Here is a 23,584-nt window from a genome sequence, read left to right on the forward strand (position 1 = left end):
CAATCACGCACTTGCACGGGGCAAATTTTCACTCCCTTGGGCGGCAGCTATCTGATTGCAGGAAATTTGCAGCACAGCGATCATATCTGAATTAGGCAATACAGTATATCCCTATTATGTAAATGTCTTCACACCTGAGCAAGGCTATTAGCACAGAGAAGTTCTCCAGGACGATGAAAAGACTGATGAACACGAAGAGCCCTTTGAGAAGAGTGCTGCTGTTGCTTGATCGGCCACTTAAACGTCCAGTTAAGTTGTAATGTAGCAGAATAATGTTTATATTTCTTTTAGCTAACAAATCCAGGCACAGGCTCTTTGTCAGGTTCATGGTGACAAGGTCAGATCTCAGTCCTGAAATGAAAATAATGAATTTAATCTATGCAAGGCAGCATATCCATGAGACTATTATATCACTATCCAACTGCTTATACAATTCTTGTTTCCTAATGTATCATTCCTCTGTATATTTCAGTGGATTCCAAACATTTATTTTTTATTATTCAATAACAATTATTTACGTAGTGCAGACATATTACACAGCAATTTACAGGGAATATGTAGTCATTCACATCGGGTGGTATTCAGTATACCGGTTTTTGGGATCCTGACAACCGGCATACCGACACGCGCCACCGTGCTCGCAGCGTGGTGAATGCAGCAAGCCCGCAAGGGGCTCATTTGCGTTCGCCCCGCTGTCTGCAAGCCAGCAGTGGGGATCCCAGTGTCGGTATGATGGCCGCTGGGGACCCGGCCGCCGGCAACTCATACTACTCACATTCACATCAGTGTCTGTCCCAGTGCAGCTTCCACTCTATGGGCATAACTCATGTTTGTACGCAATGGGTGATGTTTACGCAATGGAGCGATTATCAGCAGACTGTGCATGTGCTGCGATCACTATGTGCATGCATCAAGGTGCCACTGCGATCCCGCTCACAATGAGGATTTCATGGAGAAGTGACTGACAGGAAATGACCATTTGAAGGTGTTTACAGGGAGTGGTTGGAAAAACGTTGACGTGTCATGGACGTTTTTTGGGGAGTGTATCTGCCATCAGCTGCAAGGTTGTACGTGCAAAACAGGGCACCTGAGTAACTGCTTCCATGTCCAGTCTGCGTAGCCATAATCCTTACGGTGTGTACATATGGAGCGACATTGCTCAGCGATATACTGTATAGTCAAAATCGCTAAGAAAGTTAGTGCACATTGCTCCGTGTGTACACAGCGGGCGATAGCGATGCGCGTCACCGCCAGGTCACAATCGCTGAGAAAAATAGACTGTGCAGGCAAGTCAATTTAGACTATGTTGCTGGAAAAGTGAAAACATCACCCTGTTTAAATGAGTTAGTCAAAATCGCCCATAGCTAAGATCGCTTGCACACATAGGGGTATATTCAATTGAAGTCTGATCCATTCCGACATTCATTTGTCGGAATGGATCCGACCTGGGCTATTCAAAGGAATCTCAATTCGACTTTAAAAAAAGTCGAATTGAGATGCGGGCAGAGGGGGAGAGCAGCGCCGGAGGAGACGGTGGGGGCACAGGGGTAGAGCAGCGCCGGAGGAGACGGTGGGGGCACAGGGGGAGAGCAGCGTCGGAGGAGACGATGGGGGCACAGGGGGAGAGCAGCGCCGGAGGAGACGTGGGGGCACAGGGGGAGAGCAGCGCCGGAGGAGACGGTGGGGGTACAGGGGGAGAGCAGCGCCGGTGGAGACGGTGGGGGCACAGGGGGAGAGCAGCATCGGAGGAGACGGTGGGGGCACAGGGGGAGAGCAGCGCCGGAGTAGATGGTGGGGGCACAGGGGGAGAGCAGCGTCGGAGGAGACAGTGGGGGCACAGAGGGAGAGCAGCGTCGGAGGAGACGGTGGGGGCACAGGGGGAGAGCAGCGTCGGAGGAGACGGTGGGGGCACAGGGGGAGAGCAGCGCCGGAGGAGACGGTGGGGGCACAGGGGGAGAGCAGCGCCGGAGGAGACGGTGGGGGCACAGGGAGAGAGCAGCGCCGGAGGAGACGGTGGGGGCACAGGGGGAGAGCAGCGCCGGAGGAGACGGTGGGGGCACAGGGGGAGAGCAGCGCCGGAGGAGACGGTGGGGGCACAGGGGGAGAGCAGCGCCGGAGGAGACGGTGGGGGCACAGGGGGAGAGCAGCGCCGGAGGAGACGGTGGGGGCACAGGGAGAGAGCAGCACCGGAGGAGACGGTGGGGGCACAGGGGGAGAGCAGTGCCGGAGGAGACGGTGGGGGCACAGGGGGAGAGCAGCGCCGGGGGAGACGGTGGGGGCACAGGGGGAGAGCAGCGTCAGAGGAGACGGGAGAGCATCGGCCACAGGGTGAGAGCAGAGACGGGCGAGAGACGGGAGCGCAGCGCTACAGCAGCTGGCAGCGTAGCCGGAGGATGTCACAGACGCCGCTCACTGCAGCATCCACCCAGCTCCAGCAAGCAGGACCTCGCTGATGTTTTCACTTTTCCAGCAACATGTTCGAAATTGACTTGCCTGCACAGTCTATTTTTCTCAGCGATAGCGACCTGGCGGTGATCTGCATCACTATCTCTCGCTGTGTACACACGGAGCAATGTGCACTAACTTTCTTAGCGATTTTGACTATACAGTTGTGCTCATAAGTTTACATACCCTAGCTGAATTTGTGATTTTCTGGCCATTTGTCAGAGAATATGAATGATAACTCACAAACTTTTCTTTCACTCATGGTTAGTGGTTGGGTGAAGCCATTTATTGTCAAACAACTGTGTTTACTCTTTTTAAATCATAATGACAACAGAAACTACCCAAATGACCCTCCTCCACAGTCCCTCATCTCAGTCCGACATTTTTTTTATGTCGGACTGAGATGGTCGGAAACGGGGCCATCCTGTCAAAATTGGCCCTGTTTTCCTCAAAAGTACGTGATTCGGCAGCTATACCGCCGATTCACGTACTATTCGACAAGTCGAATTCCCCGACTTGTCGCATAAAAATGCTTGGGATTGAATAGGTTGAATTACGATTCGACCTTAAAAAGTATAAAACTGCCATCTTTTCGACAGACGGCAGCTTTCGACACTAATTGAATATACCCCTCTGTCAAAATCGCTGGTACAGATAGTCAAAATCGCCTACTGCCAGTTCAAGGGAAATCGGTCATAGTCAAAATTGCTCCGTGTATGCGGATCTATAGACTTGATGTTCCTCATTGTTGCGTATAGTCTGCATATGTGTATCCAATTGCGAAATAGTTTGGCCCCGGTGGGCGTCTCTTTTCTTTTCTGGGCGGGAGCTTCACTTGCTGACATTAGCAGCTCTGTAGCCTAGAAAATCACAATTGCAACTGCGCACAAACATGAATTAGGCCCAATATGCCTTACAACATGGGACACCTTCACACACTGGGGTTATTTTGCTTAGAAGCCAAGTTACTGGGAGAACACACAAACTCAACACAGGCTTTGTTGAAAACGCAGCAAAGCTGTGGCTCACTTACCTTTGCCCCTTAACTTACTGAAAACACACACTATTATATGGCATTTCCCGTTAAGGTGCTGCCAGTGCCCTTTAGCTCATAAATTCTTACATCTGATATGATCTTTAAAAATAATCCTTATTTATACAGTGTATATATATATATATATATATATATATATATAAAGAAAGAAAGGATAAGGTGGTTTTTAAAGCGACCAGTGGTGTCTAATATCAAGAGGAGACTCACTATTTTAAAAAAATATTTTTTTAATAAATCTAATATGCACCAATAAAAACAAATAAAATGGTAGCCCTATTACAAGGAGCCAGAGACGTTACTAAAACTGTATATAAGATATAAGTTAGTATAAAATTAATAATACAAACTTAGATAAGACAAGGGGAAAAAAACGTCCTAAAAATGCAAAATTGGACATAAGATCAGCATAAAAGGTATATAAATAAGGTTCTTAGCTTTTTAGAGAGGGGATGTATCACAGCATCAAACGCGTTTCGTCCTATCTGATGAAGTCCAGATAGGACGAAACGCGTTGGATGCTATTTATATACCTTTTATGCTGATCTTATGTCCAATTTTGCATTTTTAGGACGTTTTTCTCCCTTTAAGGTGGAGCTGACGCCCGATTAATATAAAAGGGAGTGTCTAGATAAAGGAGACTTTTTTGTTCAGTTATAAATATCCTGGACTACATTCTAGTTTAATTTGGTATCGCGGTTAAGCGCCGATAAGCTTTTCCCCCATCTATATATATATATATATATATATATATATATATAAAAATAAAATGGTGGTGTGTTCCGGCACTCACATTTATTAAAATTCCAGTTGGGTTGTTCCTTTAAAGATAGTCCTAGAACTTCTCATATATATATATTGATGTATTCCTATTGTGTAGGAACAAAGGCACTCTTCATTGTTGTATTATCAAATATATCCATTTTATTCAAATGATGCATGCTTTAAATCCATTCCTTATTTCGCCGACATTTCAATTCTATTTAAGAATCTTTATCAAGGCTGTTACAACAAATCATCAGCGTCAGTCAGGCATACACAACGTCAGCGAAATAAGGAATGGATTTAAAGCATGCAGAATTTGAATAAAATGGATATATTTGATAATACAACAATGGAGAGTGCCTTTGTTCCTACACAATAGGAATACACCAATACATGTGTATATATATATATATATATATATATACAGTATAATAAGATTTTACTTACCGATAAATCTATTTCTCGTAGTCCGTAGTGGATGCTGGGGACTCCGTCAGGACCATGGGGATATAGCGGCTCCGCAGGAGACAGGGCACAACAACAAAAGCTTTAGGATCAGGTGGTGTGCACTGGCTCCTCCCCCCACGACCCTCCCCCAAGCCTCAGCTAGGATACTGTGCCCGGACGAGCGTGCATAATAAGGAAGGATATTGAATCCCGGGTAAGACTCATACCAGCCACACCAATCACACCGTACAACCTGTGATCTGAACCCAGTTAACAGTATGATAACAACGAAGGAGCCTCTGAAAAGATGGCTCACAACAAGAATAACCCGATTTTTGTAACAATCCGCACTTGGGATGGGCGCCCAGCATCCACTACGGACTACGAGAAATAGATTTATCGGTAAGTAAAATCTTATTTTCTCTGACGTCCTAGTGGATGCTGGGGACTCCGTCAGGACCATGGGGATTATACCAAAGCTCCCAAACGGGCGGGAGAGTGCGGATGACCCTGCAGCACCGAATGAGAGAACTCCATGTCCTCCTCAGCCAGGGTATCAAATTTGTAGAATTTAGCAAACGTGTTTTCCCCTGACCAAGTAACTGCTCGGCAAAGTTGTAAAGCCGAGACCCCTCGGGCAGTCGCCCAAGATGAGCCCCCTTCCTTTTGGAATGGGCTTTTACCGATTTTGGCTGTGGCAGGCCTGCCACAGAATGTGTAAACTGAATTGTATTACAAATCCAGCGAGCAATCGTCTGCTTAGAAGCAGGAGCACCCATCTTGTTGGGTGCATACAGGCTAAACAGCGAGTCAGATTTTCTGACTCCAGCCTTCCTGGAAACATATTTTTCAGGGCCCTGACAACGTCAAGTAACTTGGAGTCCTCCAAGTCCCTAGTACCCGCAGGTACCACAATAGGTTGGTTCATGTGAAAAACAGAAAACACCTTAAGGAGAAATTGAGGACGAGTCCTCAATTCTGCCCTGTCAGAATGAAAAATTAAGTAAGGGCTTTATATATGATAAAGCCGCCAATTCTGACACACGCCTGGCTGAAGCCAGGGCTAATAGCATCGTCACCTTCCATGTGAGATATTTTAAGTCCACAGTGGTGAGTGGTTCAAACCAATGTGACTTTAGGAAACTCAAAACAACATTGAGATCCCAAGGTGCCACTGGGGCACAAAAGGAGGCTGTATATGCAGTACCCCTTTTACAAACATCTGAACGTCAGGGACTAAAGCCAGTTCTTTCTGGAAGAAATTCGACAGGGCCGAAATTTGAACCTTAATGGACCCTAATTTTAGGCCCATAGACAGTCCTGTTTTCAGGAAATGTAGGAAACGACCCAGTTGGAATTCCTCTGTAGGGGTCTTCTCTTGGCCTCACACCACGCAACATATCTTCGCCAAATGCGGTGAAAATGTTTTGCGGTTACATCCTGTCTTCGACCAGAGTAGGGATGACTTCATCTGGAATGCCCTTTCAGGATCCGGCGTTCAACCGCCATGCCGTCAAACGCGGCCGCGGTAAGTCTTGGAACAGACAAGGCCCCTGCTGGAGCAGGTCCTTTCTTAAAGGTAGAGGCCACGGGTCTTCCGTGAACATCTCTTGAAGTTTCGGGTACCAAGTCCTTCTTGGCCAATCCGGAACCACGAGTATTATTCTTACTCATCTCCCTCTTATGATTCTCAGTACTTTTTGTATGAGAGGCATAGGAGGGAACACATATTTTGACTGGTACATCCACAGTGTTACCAGAGCGTCCATCGCTATTGCCTGAGGGTCCCTTGACCTGGCGCAATATCTAGTTTTTTGTTCAGGCGGGACGCCATCATGTCCACCTTTGGTTTTTCACAACGGTTTACAATCATGTGGAAGACTTCCCGATGAAGTCCCCACTCTCCCGGGTGGAGGTCATGCCTGCTGAGGAAGTCTGCTTCCCAGTTTTCCACTCCCGGAATGAACACTGCTGAGAGTGTTATCACATGATTTTTCGCCCAGCGAAGAATCCTTGCAGTTTCTGCCATTTCCCTCCTGCTTCTTGTGCCGCCCTGTCTGTTTACGTGGGCGACTGCCGTGATGTTGTCCCACTGGATCAATACCGGCTGACCTTGAAGCAGAGGTCTTGCTAAGCTTAGAGCATTGTAAATTGCCCTTAGCTCCAGTATATTTATGTGGAGAGAAGTCTCCAGACTCGATCACACTCTCTGGAAATTTTTTCCTTGTGTGACTGCTCCCCAGCCACTCAGGCTGGCATCCGTGGTCACCAGGACCCAGTCCTGAATGCCGAATCTGCGGCCCTTTCATAGATGAGCACTCTGCAGCCACCGCAGAAGAAACACCCTTGTCCTTGGAGACAGGGTTATCCGCTGATGCATCTGAAGATGCGATCCGGACCATTTTTCCAGCAGATCCCACGTAAAGGTTCTTGCGTGAAATCTACCGAATGGGATCGCTTTGTAAGAAACCACCATTTTTCACAGGATCCTTGTGCAATGATGCACTGATACTTTTCCTGGTTTTAGGAGGTTCCTGACTAGCTCGGATAACTCCCTGGCTTTCTTCTCCGGGAGAAAACATCCTTTTCTGGACTGTGACCAGAATCATCCCCACGAACAGTAGACGTGTCGTCGGAAAAAAATGCGATTTTGGAATATTTAGAATCCACTCGTGCTGTCGTTGAACTACTTAAGATAGTGCTACTCCGACCTCCAACTGTTCTCTGGACCTTGCCCTTATCAGGAAAGCGTCCATATTTCTTTTAAGAAGAATCATCATTTCGGCCATTACCTTGGTAAAGACCCGGGGTGCCGTGGACAATCCAAACGGCAGCGTCTGAACTGATAGTGACAGTTCTGTACCACGAACCTGAGGTACCCTTGGTGAGAAGGGCAAATTTGGACATGTAGGTAAGCGTCCCTGATATCCAGTGACACCATATCGTCCCCTTCTTCCTGGTTCGCTATCACTGCTCTGAGAGTGACTCCATCTTGATTTGAACGCTTGTATGTAAGTGTTCAAATATTTCAGATCTCACCTAGCCGTCTGGCTTCAGTACCACAATATAGTGTGGAATAATACCCCTTCCCTTGTTGTAGAAGGGGTACTTTGATTATCACCTGCTGGGAATACAGCCTGTGAATTGTTCCCAATACTGCCTCCCTGTCGGAGGGAGACGTTGGTAAAGCAGACTTCAGGAACTTGTGAGGGGGAGACGTCTCGAATTTCCAATGTACACCTGGGATACTACGTGTAGGATCCAGGAGTCCACTTGTGAGTGAGCCCACTGCGTGCTGAAACTCTTGAGATGACCCCCTACCGCACCTGAGTCCGCTTGTACGGCCCCAGCGTCATGCTGCGGACTTGGCAGAAGCTGTGGAGGGCTTCTGTTCCTGGGAATGGGCTGCCTGCTGCAGTCTTCTTCCCTTTCCTCTACCCCTGGGCAGATATGACTGGCCCTTTTGCCCGCCTGCCCTTATGGGGACGAAAGGACTGAGACTGAAAAGACTGTCCTTTTCTGCTGAGATGTGACTTGGGGTAACAAAAGGTGGATTTTTCAGCTGTTGCCATGGCCACCAGGTCCGATGGACCGCCCCTTTATACGGCAATACTTCCATGTGCCGTCTGGAATCTGCATCACCTGACCACTGTCGTCTGGCAGATATGGACATCACATTTACTCTTGATGCCAGAATGCAAATATCCCTCTGCGCATCTCGCATATATAGAAATGCATCCTTAAAATGCTCTATAGTCAATAAAATCTTGTCCCTGTCAAGGGTATCAATATTTTCAGTCAGGAAATCCGACCAAGCCCCCTCAGCGCTGCACATCCAGGCTGAGGCGATTGCTGGTCGTAGTATAACACCAGTATATGTGTATATACTCTTAGGATATTTTTCAGCTTCCTATCAGCTGGCTCCTTGAGGGCTGCCGTATCTGGAGACGGTAACGCCACTTGTTTTTATAAGCGTGTGAGCGCCTTATTCACCCTAAGGTGTGTTTCCCAACTCGCCCTAACTTCTGGCGGGAAAGGGTATACCGCCAATAATTTTCTATCGGAGGAAACCCACGTATCATCACACACTTCATTTAATTTATCTGATTCAGGAAAAACTACAAGTAGTTTATTCACACCCTACATAATACCCTTATTTGTGGTACTTGTAGTATCAGAAATATGTAACACCTCCTTCATTGCCCTTAACATGAAACGTGTGGCCCTAAAGGAAAATACGTTTGTTTCTTCACCGTCGACACTGGAGTCAGTGTCCGTGTCTGTGTCGACCGACTGAGGTAAATGGGCGTTTTTACAAGCCCCTGACGGTGTCTGAGACGCCTGGACAGGTACTAATTTGTTTGCCGGCCGTCTCATGTCGTCAACCGACCTTGCAGCGTGTTGACATTATCACGTAATTCCTAAATAAGGCATCCATTCCAGTGTCTACTCCCTAGAGAGTGACATCACCAATACAGGCAATTTGCTCCGCCTCCTCACCAACATCGTCCTCCTACATGTCGACACACACGTACCGACACACAGCACACACACAGGGAATGCTCTGACAGAGGACAGGACCCCACTAGCCCTTTGGGGAGACAGAGGGAGAGTTTGCCAGCACACACCAAAAACGCTATAATTATACAGGGACAACCCCTTATACAAGTGTTTTCCCTTATAGCATTTTTATATATGTAATCATATCGCCAAATAAGTGCCCCCCCTCTCTGTTTTAACCCTGTTTCTGTAGTGCAGTGCAGGGGAGAGCCTGGGAGCCTTCCTCACAGCAGAGCTGAGCAGGAAAATGGCGCCGTGTGCTGAGGAGAATAGGCCCCGCCCCCTTTTCGGCGGGCTCTTCTCCCGGAGTTTGTGAGATCTGGCAGGGGTTAAATACATCCATATAGCCTCAAGGGCTATATGTGATGTATTTTAGCCATAAAAAGGTATTATACATTGCTGCCCAGGGCGCCCCCCCCAGCGCCCTGCACCCTCAGTGACAGTTGGTGACTGTTGGTGAAGTGTGCTGACAACAATGGCGCACAGCTGCAGTGCTGTGCGCTACCTTATGAAGACTGAAAGTCTTCTGCCGCCTGTTTCTGGACCTCTTCAACTTCGGCATCTGTAAGGGGGGTCGGCGGCACGGCTCCGGGACGAACCCCAGGGTGAGACCTGTGTTCCGACTCCCTCTGGAGCTAATGGTGTCCAGTAGCCTAAGAAGCAAATCCATCCTGCACGCAGGTGAGTTTTCTTCTCTCCCCTAAGTCCCTCGTAGCAGTGAGCCTGTTGCCAGCAGGACTCACTGAAAATAAAAAACCTAAAATAAACTTTTATTCTAAGCAGCTCAGGAGAGCCACCTAGATTGCACCCTTCTCGTCGGGCACAAAAATCTAACTGAGGCTTGGGGGAGGGTCGTGGGGGGAGGAGCCAGTGCACACCACCTGATCCTAAAGCTTTTGTTGTTGTGCCCTGTCTCCTGCGGAGCCGCTATATCCCCATGGTCCTGACGGAGTCCCCAGCATCCACTAGGACGTCAGAGAAATATATATATATATATATATATATATATATATTACACACAATGCAAAAAAATTCAGACACCGTAATCCTGACAGCCAGCATTACACCGGCAGACGGAATTCCAACACCCGCCCGGAATTACCAGTCGGTTGGTGGAAATGGAACCTGTGGCCCGAAGCGTGGCGAGCGCAGAGAACCCGCGAGTCCCTCGCTGCCGGGGTTTCAGCAGACGGTATGCTGCTGTCGCTATACTGACTGCTGGCATACCAGATCTGGGATAAAGATGTGTTTATTTTGCACTAATATTTCTCAGGAAGGAGTGTGATGGGTTTTGCCTATCACCAGTTGTATTATCATATCCCCAACTGTCTTGATTAAGGTGAGAATCGCAATGTGTGTGGTATGTGAGTCCAGTGGCGTAACTACTGCCCCCGCAGCCCTCGCGGTGGCTTGGGGGCGAGGGGCTGCGGGGGCGCCGCCACTGATTTAGAGCAGATTGACATGCGGATGAGCGTCCGCATGTCAATCTGCTGTCTCCTCTCCCTCCCTGCTGTAAGGAGGGACACGGAGGGCACAGCGCGCTGCGCGCGCCTCTCCCGTGTCCATCCTGCGTCTCCGTCTGGTCTAATAATGGAAGTGCCGTTCGTGAGCTCTCATTGGCTCACGAACCGGCACTTCATTTATTAGACCAGACGGAGATGCAGGAGGGACATGAGAGAGGCGCGCGCTGTGCCCTCCTTGTCCCTCCGTCACAGCAGCGGGGGGGGGGGGACACTGAGGGGGCATATATGGCACTGGGGGGGGCACTGAGGGGGCATGTATGGCACGGAGGGGGCACTGAGGGGGCATTTATGGCACTGGGGGGGCACTGAGGGGGTATATATGGCACTGGGGGGGGCACTGTGGGGGCATATATGGCACTGAGGGGGCCTATATGGCACTGGGGGGGTACTGAGGGGGCATATATGGCACTGCATGTGTACCTGGCACATGGGGGGGGCTATATTTGGCACTGGGGGCACGTGAGCACCTGGCACTGTGGGGGAATATCTGGCACTGGGGGCAGTGGCGTAACTAGAAGTTTTTCTCCCCCAAGCCAAAAAATTCTTCGGCGCCCCCCCCCCCCCCCCCAATCCCCCATAATTGGCACTCTGAAAGGGACAAATATGCGCGCGCTGCCAAAAAAGGGTGTGTGGCTTCGTTGGAATGGGCGTGGCTTTGCATAAAGGGGCATGGCATTGCAGGTAAAGACTTCCTTATACCCCAGTTTTGCAACCTGCACGCCCAGACATTAGCCACCACAGGAAAGAAAAATAATCCTGATTCATGCCCCTTACATTATTTGTCATTTTTCCTCCTTATAGTAATGCCCAGTATACATTATGCCACATACTGCAATGGCCCTTAGACATTATTCCACGCACAATAATGCACATGACACAATATGCACACACCATAATGCCCCCGACACATTATGCCACACACCGTAATGCCTGTGACACATTATGCCACACACCGTAATGCCTGTGACACATGACGACAGGAATCGCAATGCCCGTTATACATTATGCTACACACTGCAATGCCCCTGATACATTATAGCACATACAATGTCTGTGACACATTATGCCACACACTGCAATGACCCTGAGACATTATACCACATACCACATACCACAATGCCCGTGATATAGTATACAACACACAGTAATGCCTGACACATACCGCAATGCCTGTTATACATTATGCCACACTGCAATGACCCTGAGACATTATACCACATACCACAATGCCCGTGATATAGTATACAACACACCGTAATGCCTGACACATTATGACACATACCGCAATGTCCGTGATACATTATGCCACACACTGCAATGACCCTGAGACATTATACCACATATCACAATGCCCGTGATATAGTATACCATACACCATAATACCTGTGACACATACTGCAATGCCCATTATACCCTATGCCACACTGCAATGCCCCTGAGACATTATACCACATACCACAATGCCCGTGATATAGTTTGCCACACACCGTAATGCCTGTGACACATACCGCAATGCCCGTTATATATTATGCCACACTGCAATGCCCCTGAGACATTATACCACATATCACAATGCCCGTGATATAGTTTGTCACACACCGTAATGCCTGTGACACATACCGCAATGCCCGTTATATATTATGCCACACTGCAATGCCCCTGAGACATTATACCACATACCACAATGCGGTGATATAGTATGCAACACACCGTAATGCCTGTGACACATTATGACACACACCGCAATGTCCGTGATACATTATGCCACACACCGTAATGCCCATTACACATTAAGTCCTACAGTAAGGCTTCTAATTACTTTTAAATTACCTGCTCGTTACCAGGGGTTTCATGCTCTTGGTTCCATGCACGGTGCCAGGGGTTTTCATGCTCAGGGTGTCATGCTCGTTGCCAGGTGTTTCATGCTCAGGGTGTCATGCTCGTTGCCAGGTGTTTCATGCACTGGGTGTCATGCTCGTTGCCAGGGGTTTCATGCACTGGTTGTCATGCTCGTTGCTAGGGGGTAGTGCTTGTTGCTAGGGCTGTGCTCCCAGTGCCACATATGTCCCCAGTGCCAGATATTCCCCCACGGTGCCAGGTACTCACGTGCCAGTGCCAAATATAGCCCCCCCCCCCAGTGCCACATATGCCCCCAGTGCCAGATATTCCCCCACAGTGCCAGGTGCTCACGTGCCCCCAGTGCCAAATATAGCCCCCCCCATGTGCCAGGTACACATGCAGTGCCATATATGCCCCCTCAGTACCCCCCCAGTGCCATATAGGCCCCCTCAGTGCCATATATGCCCCCACAGTGCCCCCCCCAGTGCCATATATACCCCCTCAGTGCCCCCCCAGTGCCATAAATGCCCCCTCAGTGCCCCCTCCGTGCCATACATGCCCCCTCAGTGCCCCCCCCAGTGCCATATATGCCCCCTCAGTGTCCCCCCCCCCCCCCGCTGCTGTGACGGAGGGACAAGGAGGGCACAGCGCGCGCCTCTCTCATGTCCCTCCTGCATCTCCGTCTGGTCTAATAAATGAAGTGCCGGTTCGTGAGCCAATCAGAGCTCACGAACGGCACTTCCATTATTAGACCAGACGGAGACGCAGGATGGACACGGGAGAGGCGCGCGCAGCGCGCTGTGCCCTCCGTGTCCCTCCTTACAGCAGGGAGGGAGAGGAGACAGCAGATTGACATGCGGACGCTCATCCGCATGTCAATCTGCTCTAAATCAGTGGCGGCGCCCCCGCAGCCCCTCGCCCCCAAGCCACCGCGAGGGCTGCGGGGGCAGTAGTTACGCCACTGACTGGGGGCATATGTGGCACTGGGGGGGGGGGCTATATTTGGCACTGGCACGTGAGTACCTGGCACCGTGGGGGAATATCTGGCACTGGGGACATATGTGGCACTGGGAGCACAGCCCTAGCAACAAGCACTACCCCCTAGCAACGAGCATGACAACCAGTGCATGAAACCCCTGGCAACGAGCATGACACCCAGTGCATGAAACACCTGGCAACGAGCATGACACCCTGAGCATGAAACACCTGGCAACGAGCATGACACCCTGAGCATGAAAACCCCTGGCACCGTGCATGGAACCAAGAGCATGAAACCCCTGGTAACGAGCAGGTAATTTAAAAGTAATTAGAAGCCTTACTGTAGGACTTAATGTGTAATGGGCATTACGGTGTGTGGCATAATGTATCACGGACATTGCGGTGTGTGTCATAATGTGTCACAGGCATTACGGTGTGTTGCATACTATATCACCGCATTGTGGTATGTGGTATAATGTCTCAGGGGCATTGCAGTGTGGCATAATATATAACGGGCATTGCGGTATGTGTCACAGGCATTACGGTGTGTGACAAACTATATCACGGGCATTGTGATATGTGGTATAATGTCTCAGGGGCATTGCAGTGTGGCATAATATATAACGGGCATTGCGGTATGTGTCACAGGCATTACGGTGTGTGGCAAACTATATCACGGGCATTGTGGTATGTGGTATAATGTCTCAGGGGCATTGCAGTGTGGCATAGGGTATAATGGGCATTGCAGTATGTGTCACAGGTATTATGGTGTATGGTATACTATATCACGGGCATTGTGATATGTGGTATAATGTCTCAGGGTCATTGCAGTGTGTGGCATAATGTATCACGGACATTGCGGTATGTGTCATAATGTGTCAGGCATTACGGTGTGTTGTATACTATATCACGGGCATTGTGGTATGTGGTATAATGTCTCAGGGTCATTGCAGTGTGGCATAATGTATAACAGGCATTGCGGTATGTGTCAGGCATTACTGTGTGTTGTATACTATATCACGGGCATTGTGGTATGTGGTATGTGGTATAATGTCTCAGGGTCATTGCAGTGTGTGGCATAATGTGTCACAGACATTGTATGTGCTATAATGTATCAGGGGCATTGCAGTGTGTAGCATAATGTATAACGGGCATTGCGATTCCTGTCGTCATGTGTCACAGGCATTACGGTGTGTGGCATAATGTGTCACAGGCATTACGGTGTGTGGCATAATGTGTCGGGGGCATTATGGTGTGTGCATATTGTGTCATGTGCATTATTGTGCGTGGAATAATGTCTAAGGGCCATTGCAGTATGTGGCATAATGTATACTGGGCATTACTATAAGGAGGAAAAATGACAAATAATGTAAGGGGCATGAATCAGGATTATTTTTCTTTCCTGTGGTGGCTAATGTCTGGGCGTGCAGGTTGCAAAACTGGGGTATAAGGAAGTCTTTACCTGCAATGCCATGCCCCTTTATGCAAAGCCACGCCCATTCCAACGAAGCCACACACCCTTTTTTGGCAGCGCGCGCATATTTGTCCCTTTCAGAGTGCCAATTATGGGGGATTGGGGGGGGGGGGGGGGGCGCCGAAGAATTTTTTGGCTTGGGGGAGAAAAACTTCTAGTTACGCCACTGTATGTGACAATAATACTTAATAATAAAGAGGAATATCTACTCTGTATGCAGTGCAGTTTTATTTCAGACAACAAGCATCTGCACAGACACTTCAGAAAATAATTGTGATATTTTTTGATATTCATCACTGAACCTTAGTGAATGTTTTTGAATTGATTTATTAGAAAAATGTTAGTTCTTAAATTTGTCTTTATTGCATAAGGGGGGTCATTCTGACCCGATCGCACGCTGCAGTTTATCGCAGCGGTGTGATCGGATCAGAACTGCGCATGCACCGGTGCCGCAGTGCGCCAGCGCATGCCAGATGGCAGAGGCGGTCGCTGGGCGCATGGGGGGGGCTGGAACTGCGGCGTCTGGACGCCTTTTCGCGGGCACGGTCCGGCCAACACAGGCATGGCAAGACCGTACGGAGGGCAGCCCGCAGCGGCTGCGTGACATCACACACAGCCACTGCGGGCCGGGCAGCGATGAGTAGCTCCCGACCAGCATGCTAAAGCTGCGCTGGTCAGGAGCTACTCTTGAAGTGCAAAGGCATCGCCGCTGTGCGATGTCTTTGCACTTCTGTGGGGACGGGGGGGGCGGCACTGGCATGCGGGGCGGACTAGCCCTGTGCTGGGCGTCCCCCCGCATGTCAGTGTGAATATCGTAGCTGTACTAAATTTAGCACAGCTACAAACATCTCGGGATGACCCCCAAGGTGCTTGAAATAACTATATTAGTCTTTTGACAGGGTTCTGTTATTAAAAAAAAAAAGCAAATATAGAAATATGTGATGTACGTCAATCATCTGCTTACTTTTATGAAAGATAACAAATGTGCAAACATGGCTGCCATGGTACAGTATTCGTGATTGGTAGAGTACTATGGTAACAAAGCAGTGCTTTGCTACTATCCATGTCTGATAGAACTGATGCCACTGAGTGATACATGTCACTATTAACACTAAACTATGACTTGCATAATCGTATATGCAGGTGAAAATACAATAAAGCAAAATAATTACATAACTGCAAGTTCTTAATTGCATTATTGCATTAATTCAACTATATCTCTATATATATCTATATAGAGTATATATATGATATACAGTATATATATATATATATATATATATATACAAAATGTGTGTGTGTGTTCCTAATAATGCAAAAGTTATGCTTATTGCTGTGATGAGTCTAACATTAATAAAAAAAAAGGGCTCAGACAAAAAATATTGCACATTAGTGATGTGCTACTCAGGAGGAAAAAGTGTTTGATTGAACAACAAGGTGTCACAATTTATCTACAGTTACACAGTTATGTTCAGTTGTGTAACAAAATACTCAGTATTGTAAAGGATTTCTGCTTTGTGGTTTAGGCGTTGTCCTTTTTCACAGACGTGGGTGTGGAGAATGAGAGACACAGGAAGGGTGGAGTGGGCAAAGTGTCACAGAGCATGGCAAAGCAGAATGTCAGAGTAATAAAGTGGCTGATAATGAACCTCCTGGTATCTCTTGCGCATGGCGGAGGGCGATCCTCCTATTACTGTGTGATCCCATGGGCGAGGGACGAGCATCTGTACTGTCCACTTGTTGTTTATTAATATTTGTGTAAACGGGTCTGATTTTGTTAGTTTCCTGAAATATTCTTTTATACATTTGAACATTACACTTTTCTTTTTGTTTATTATTCCCCATGGGTTTTTGATGCCATTGAGATGTTTTGTCAAGATATGTACCATTGTATGTATCCCTGTCTCATCTGCCTCCTGGAATGTTATATAGTGTCTCTAAACTTGTTACTCGATTGTATTTTTTCTTCTGCATGTTCGACTTGAACATATTGGGCCTAATGGAATTGCCTATTTGTACTGTATGTATGATACCTTATTGCGTTTCTACTACTGTAATGTATCACTCATTGCTTCAATAAAAATATTTTAAAAAATAGTGGTTGATAATGCAATACAATTATTCATCACTGTAATGTTACTATTTAGTAAATGCACCTTTATGCAATACATAGTGGGCAGAATTTAATTTTAGTATTATGCATATAATTGTACTGAGTACAGTATACGGAATTTAATTTATGGTGCCAGGGACACAAGAAGGCATAGGCGTTTCTAAAATGGCTGCAGTGTGTGCGGTGCACACAGGCCCCTTGGTCCAGTGCGGACAAAAATCACTTGGAAAATGACCGCCACTAGAGATGTCCCCTGGAGCGGGTGTAGTACTGCTGACCGGCGACGCCGGGATCCCGGCAGCATACCGACGCCAGGATCCCGGCGGGGAGGGGCGAGTGCAGCAAGCCCCTTGCGGGCTCGCTGCGGGCTCGGTGGCGACCTACGGTCGCCACGGGTTCTATTCCCACTCTATGGGTGTCGTGGACACCCACGAGTGGAAATAGTCCCTGTTGGTCGGCATGCCGACCATCGGGATAGTGACCCGTCGGGCTGGTGGAGGAGGTCATGTGACTGCCGGTCAGCTGACCGGCGGTCACATGAATACCACCCCCTGGAGCAAGGCACAGGTTCAGGCTGTGCCTGGGAAGGGTTAGGATTTTTCTGCCAGGGGGTGGGTTAAGGTTATAATTAGGATTACAGTAGGGGTTAAAATATTCACTGGGATATGTTGCATTCTGACCATCAGGACGGTGATTGGTAGTATATTGATACAATCCTCTTTTCAGATGGCCACGCCACTCCCTGTCAGGCTTTGAAGGTAGTACTAAAATTGGGATGTTGGGAGCTTTGCCTAACAATTCACATTATTTTAGTGGAGCAGATCATATTAGAATTCAATAAGTGCCAGTAAGGTAACAAGACCTCTCGTGTGTAATGTTCTCTATTTCATTGTAATTTCCTCGCCATCTTACAACTGATGTTGGGACAGTATGACTGATATGAGACGCAGTCTAATGTCTGTGAGGGAAAGAAGTGGTCTACCTGCTCTGGCCCTGGTGGGAAATTACAAGGAAATAGAGCACATTACACATGAGTGGTCTTGTTATCTTAATTATTGAACCACACACGTAGTTGAATGTAAGCACTTATTGCATATAATTATTATTACTATCTCCCTGACATCATTGTCATGTTCTCAGACAAAGGGGGCATCATTCACTAACCTTTCACCATGTGCTTCCTCCTGCATCAGTGGCCTAGGAGTGGTCAGTAACAGACGACAGGGTTGTTGGGCGGGAAAGCTGGTTAGGATGAATTGCACAGATGCTGCCTGACTAGAAAATAAAATACAAGATATTTAAAAAGCAGCAAAATTAAATTGTTAGGTACATACAGGGCTGTTTCTAGCCAATTTGTCTCCCAGTGCGAGATTTAAAAATGCGCCCCCCCCCCCATGTCGTTTAAAAAAAATTTGCCCCCCCCCCCCCCCCCACACACACCTAGATTAAAAAAAAAAAAAACTTGCGCGCGCACCCGGCAAGGGGGCGTGGCCTCATCTAAATTGGTGTGGCCTCATTTTAAATGGGCATGGCCTCGTCTGAAAAGACTACCTCACAATCCAGTTTTTGACCCTGCTCCAACAGATCACGACCACCACAGGAAAAAAAAATTCTACCATATTAAGCCCCACACAGTAATGCCCCCTGCACCATATTATGCCACACACCGCAATGCCCTTGATACATTAAATCCCCACACTACGGCAGGCAAGAGTCCCCATTTTACACATGAGAGAGAGAGAGAGAGAGAATACTTACAGAGGCGATTACCGCTCTTCGGCCCGCCTCACCAGTCGCTCCTCGCCACCGGCCCTTTCCCTCTTCCTAATTTGGATCCCCCTCTGTACTCCGCTCGGGGGGGGGGGGGAGTTTTGCCGAGTGACGGGGTTGCGTCGTGACGTAACGACACAACCGCGTCATTCCGTGAAACTCCGCCCCCCGAGCGGGTTACTCGGGGAGAAATAGGAGGAGGAAGCAGGGAGCCACAGTTAGTGCCGCGGAGGGCGCCAAGTGCGGTTGCACTGCTCGCCTGCCCCAAGAAACGGCCCTGGGTACATACAGAGTTTCCGTAAGTATGGTAGGGAATAGCCAGCCAATGTAGATATAAATTGGTTTAGGTATCATTCTTCTGTAGCCATTCCTATTTAAGCATACAGCTGTTACTATAAAAGCTATTGCATATTTTGTATTTTTAAATCTGGCCTCTCCTAAGCAAATGTCGACATGAGATTGCCAGCATGTTGACAGACAACATGTTGACAAGTTCATCATGTTGACACTGATGAAATGTCAACATGGTGATAATGTTGACAAGCAGGTTTTAGGCTAAATGTAACGGTAACCCTGATGCTAACTCTAACGTTAATATCATATGTCGACACCAATGACGACATTTTACAGATGTTGACATTTTAAACATGTTGATATACCATTTGATATTCTGGTGTCAACATTATGTATATTGACATAGTGAATTCTGACAATCTAACTGCATACCCTTCAAGCAACTTTAGTTTACAGAATGACAGTGTCACCTTTGCTAAACACACCGTTTTCTTTTAGCCACATTGATGTCATCAGACAGAGTTGTTGTTTTTTTTGTTTTGTTTTTTGTGTTTCAGGAATATGCCACAAAGCTCCTCTCCAGGTATTTTATCCAATGCAGAGACTATAGCAGAGTGTCATATAAAAGCCCTAATTAAATGCCACATGGACCTGGGGCTGAAAATGGAAGCAAGGGAGGTGTGACCAGTGCTGGGTATGTGTAGCCAGTGCCATGTGGGCATGTACATACGGTTACCCTACACCAGAGGTCCTCAAACTCGGTCCTCAGGACCCCACACAGTGCATGTTTTGCAGGTAACCCAGCAGGTGCACAGGTGTATTAATTACTCACTGACACATTTTAAAAGGTCCACAGGTGGAGTTAATTATTTCACTTGTGATTCTGTGAGGAGACCTGCAAAACATGCACTGTGTGGGCCCCCGAGGACCGAGTTTGAGGACCTCTGCCCTACACTATCAGCCCCAATGTCTCCTTAAATACATGAAAGTATAAAAATTGCATCATTTTGTGAGAACAATAGAAATGCAATATTAACATATACTGCTAACCATGGGGCTAATTCAGACTTGATCGTAGCACATCTACAATCAGTCACACCAGTGTCGGACTGGGGCATGTAGGGCCCACCGGGGGAATGCAGTGGTAGGGGCCCATGTTAGGGGTGTAGCCAGTCTGCAGAGGGGGTGTGGCCTGCCACCTCATTGGTTTGACTAACCATTAGAAAGTGCAACATCTGGGCCCCTTCATAAATATATACAGTAAATTCAGCTGCTGCATGCATGATAATGTACTAGATCAGGCATTCCCAACCACGGTCCTCAAGGCACACTAACAGTGCAGGTTTTAGTGATATCCAGGCTTCAGCACAGGTGACTTAATTAGTAGCTCAGTTATTTTGATTTAACCATCTGTGCTGCAGCCTGGATATCACTAAAACCTGCACTGTTGGTGTGCCTTGAGGACCGTGGTTGGGAATGCCTGTACTAGATTAATAATAGATTAATAACAGCAACGCACTGTAGAAAATACACCATAGTCCAGTATAAGGTAATATATTTATAATGTATAATTCAAGTTCACAGACTGGAACCTGATCCTTAGAGCAGGAGGTGGGCCCCCGGGCAGTGGGGCCCACCGATGGTTTCCCCTGTGGGCCAGTCCAAGCCTGAGTCACACTGACATGCGGGGGGATGCCCAGCACATTTGCATAAGTACCGCTCCACCTTAACGGCGGCTAAACACCGCCGGCCCGCCCCCTACCATCTCTGCCTGTCAATCAGGCAGAGGCAATCGCAGGGCTAAGACAGCCGTCGAACAAACACAGCACCGAACAGGTCTGAATCAGCCCCCATGTTTCAAGCTAGGCGACTGGCCATCATTATGCTGTCATAATGAATGCTCTACTTTTATGTCTGTTTTGTTTCAAAGCAATATACATATACAGTATGTGGTGTAACTAGGGTCGGGTGAGCAGGATATGTGCCCTGGATGCTGTAGCAGGCCCAGCAGATGGTGGTGCCGTCGGCCAGGGCATCATACCAGCACTGCCTGCCCGCCCGCTGCCATTGCACTGCACCACCTGACCATTATGTTCCACCCATCCTGCCCACCATTGCGGCTCACCATCGGCTCCTAGAAGGTGAAGGGAGGAAAGACACAGACATACAATGGGGGGCGGGGGGGGGGGGACACCAAAAGGTCATAGAATGAACGGGACAGAATGAACATGGGAGAAGACACACAGCACTGAGAGACAAAGAATGACGGGGGGGGGGGGGGGGGGGGGGGGGACGACATAGAATAAAGTGTGGGGGAGAGACACAGAGAGGAAAAGATTGAAGGGGGGAGAGTGAGACATAGATGGAGATGGTGTGCTGAGAGAGATGCAGGGAGGAGATGATGGTGAGGCTGAGAGATGAAGGGGCAGGTGGTATGGCTGAGAGGCAACGCAGGGAGGACATGATGATGTGGCTGAGGGATGCAGGAGAGAGATGGTGTGGCTGAGAGATACAAGGGGGAGATAGTGTTCCTGAGAGATACAAGGGGGAGATGGTGTGGCTGAGAGACGCAGGGGACAGGAAGTAACACAGGGGAATGAGTCTGGTTGAACAGCTGTTGTACGATGATGACCTTGTTAATATTCATACACAAACAGGCCTCTTCCAGACAATGTGATATCCTACATGAATAGTGAATACCGACTGAAGATGCTGTCTTCCTAGGGAGGATACATTTCTTCCGAGGTCCCACATTGTGAGAAACCATCATAATTGGTAAGGTGCATATGGAATTTAACTCATGCAAACACACGCTCACTCACAAACACTCACACACACACACACACACTCACACAACGCTCACATACTCATCACTGCTGCAGGAGTCTAGATCCTGACGATGGAGAAGACACTGTTTCGGAAGGTGAGTAATTACAGACTAACGGGGAGATGTACTAAGCAGTGAAAAGAGTGGAGAAGTGAGCCAGTGGAGAAGTTGCCCATGGCAACCAATCAGCTGCTCTGTATAATTTTATAGTATGCAAATTATAAATGTTATGGACATTTGTATTGTTTGATGGGCTGGGAACCATGGACAAACTCATTTCTCAAGGTGTCCCAAACACAAATGAGTCATATTGTTGCTTTGGGTGCACACCAACCTGAATAAAATAATAGATGATAAGGTGAAAAAATTATTAGATTTGTTGCTGTATCCCATTGTTTCAAAATAACAAAACAAGGAGAGTGAAGAAAAGAAATCGATTTTATATATTGAACCACATTATATCATTCTGTATTTTACACACTTTACTAGAGTGTAACTTTCTGGGGAGTTCACCACTATGATACAACACAGGGTAGGGGCAATGGGATGCAGTTATGTGACCGGCGGTCAGGAGACAACAGGTCACAATACCTCCCTCTACATCCCACCCGCTTAGAATCTTGATAGTCGGCATGCCCGCAAAGGGCTTGTTGCGCTCGGTGTGTGCCCCCCCCCCCGCGCTGGTCATCTCGATGCCGGGATCCCGGCGTCGGTATCGTGACCGGTGGTCTCCTGACCGCCAGTCGCACATACCCAACCCAGTGCAATGCCATGCTGAACATTGAGCTGGTGAGTGTTCCTGGAACAGTCTATGAAAGCATTCTGTAGCAATGTATCTGTGCTCATGTGCGCAAAAAATAACTGATGGAACTTGTTTATCAGAATGTGAGCAGGCAGACTATTTACTGCCTGTGATTAACAAAGATTTCTATTGCCGCTTACCGTAGCAGCAGAAAATCTTTTTTCACCTTGGTTACTTAGAGAATGTTGCCAGAGGAAGCTGGGTGATGTTTAGCTCCGGGTGTGGTATTGAAGGTAGATAGTAACTAGGTCGACAGTGTCTAGGTCGACCAATATTAGTCGACAGTAACTAGGTCGACAGGGTCTCTAGGTCGACAGGGTCTTTAGTTCGACATGGTCTAGGTCGACAGGTCAAAAGGTCGATATGAGTTTTTTATGTTTTTTTAGTGTCGTTTTCTTCGTAGAGTGACCGGGAACCCCAATTAGTGCACCGTGTCCCCTCGCATGGCTCGCTTCGCTCGCACAGATTACCGTTCCAATCGTAGTCCACCTGGATTGTTAAGTATGAAAAGGTTCAAAAAAGAAAAAAATAGTGAAAAACTCATGTCAACCTTTTGACCTGTCGACCTAGAACATGTCGACCTAGAGACCCTGTCAACCTAGAAACCCTGTCGACCTAGTTACTGTCGACCAATAGTGGTCGACCTAGACACTGTGGACCTAGTTACTGTCGACCTAGAGACCGGATCCCTTTAGC

The 23,584-nt window shown here is 47.9% G+C and overlaps 1 protein-coding gene across 1 annotated transcript in view; it reads right to left on the reverse strand.

The window, feature by feature from the left end:
• Positions 1 to 23,584, reverse strand: part of S1PR4 (sphingosine-1-phosphate receptor 4) — a 51,417-nt gene that overhangs the window by 6,775 nt on the left and 21,058 nt on the right. The window contains exons 2-3 of the mRNA XM_063914446.1: positions 18,360 to 18,470; positions 135 to 351 (exon numbers count right to left, since the gene is read on the reverse strand). Of these exons, the coding sequence (XP_063770516.1) occupies positions 135 to 351; positions 18,360 to 18,369 (227 nt within the window). The 5' untranslated portion in view covers positions 18,370 to 18,470. The remainder of the gene's footprint in view (positions 1 to 134; positions 352 to 18,359; positions 18,471 to 23,584) is intronic.

Source organism: Pseudophryne corroboree, chromosome 1 (assembly GCF_028390025.1).
Source record: "Pseudophryne corroboree isolate aPseCor3 chromosome 1, aPseCor3.hap2, whole genome shotgun sequence".
NCBI classification, from domain to species: Eukaryota; Metazoa; Chordata; class Amphibia; order Anura; family Myobatrachidae; genus Pseudophryne; species Pseudophryne corroboree.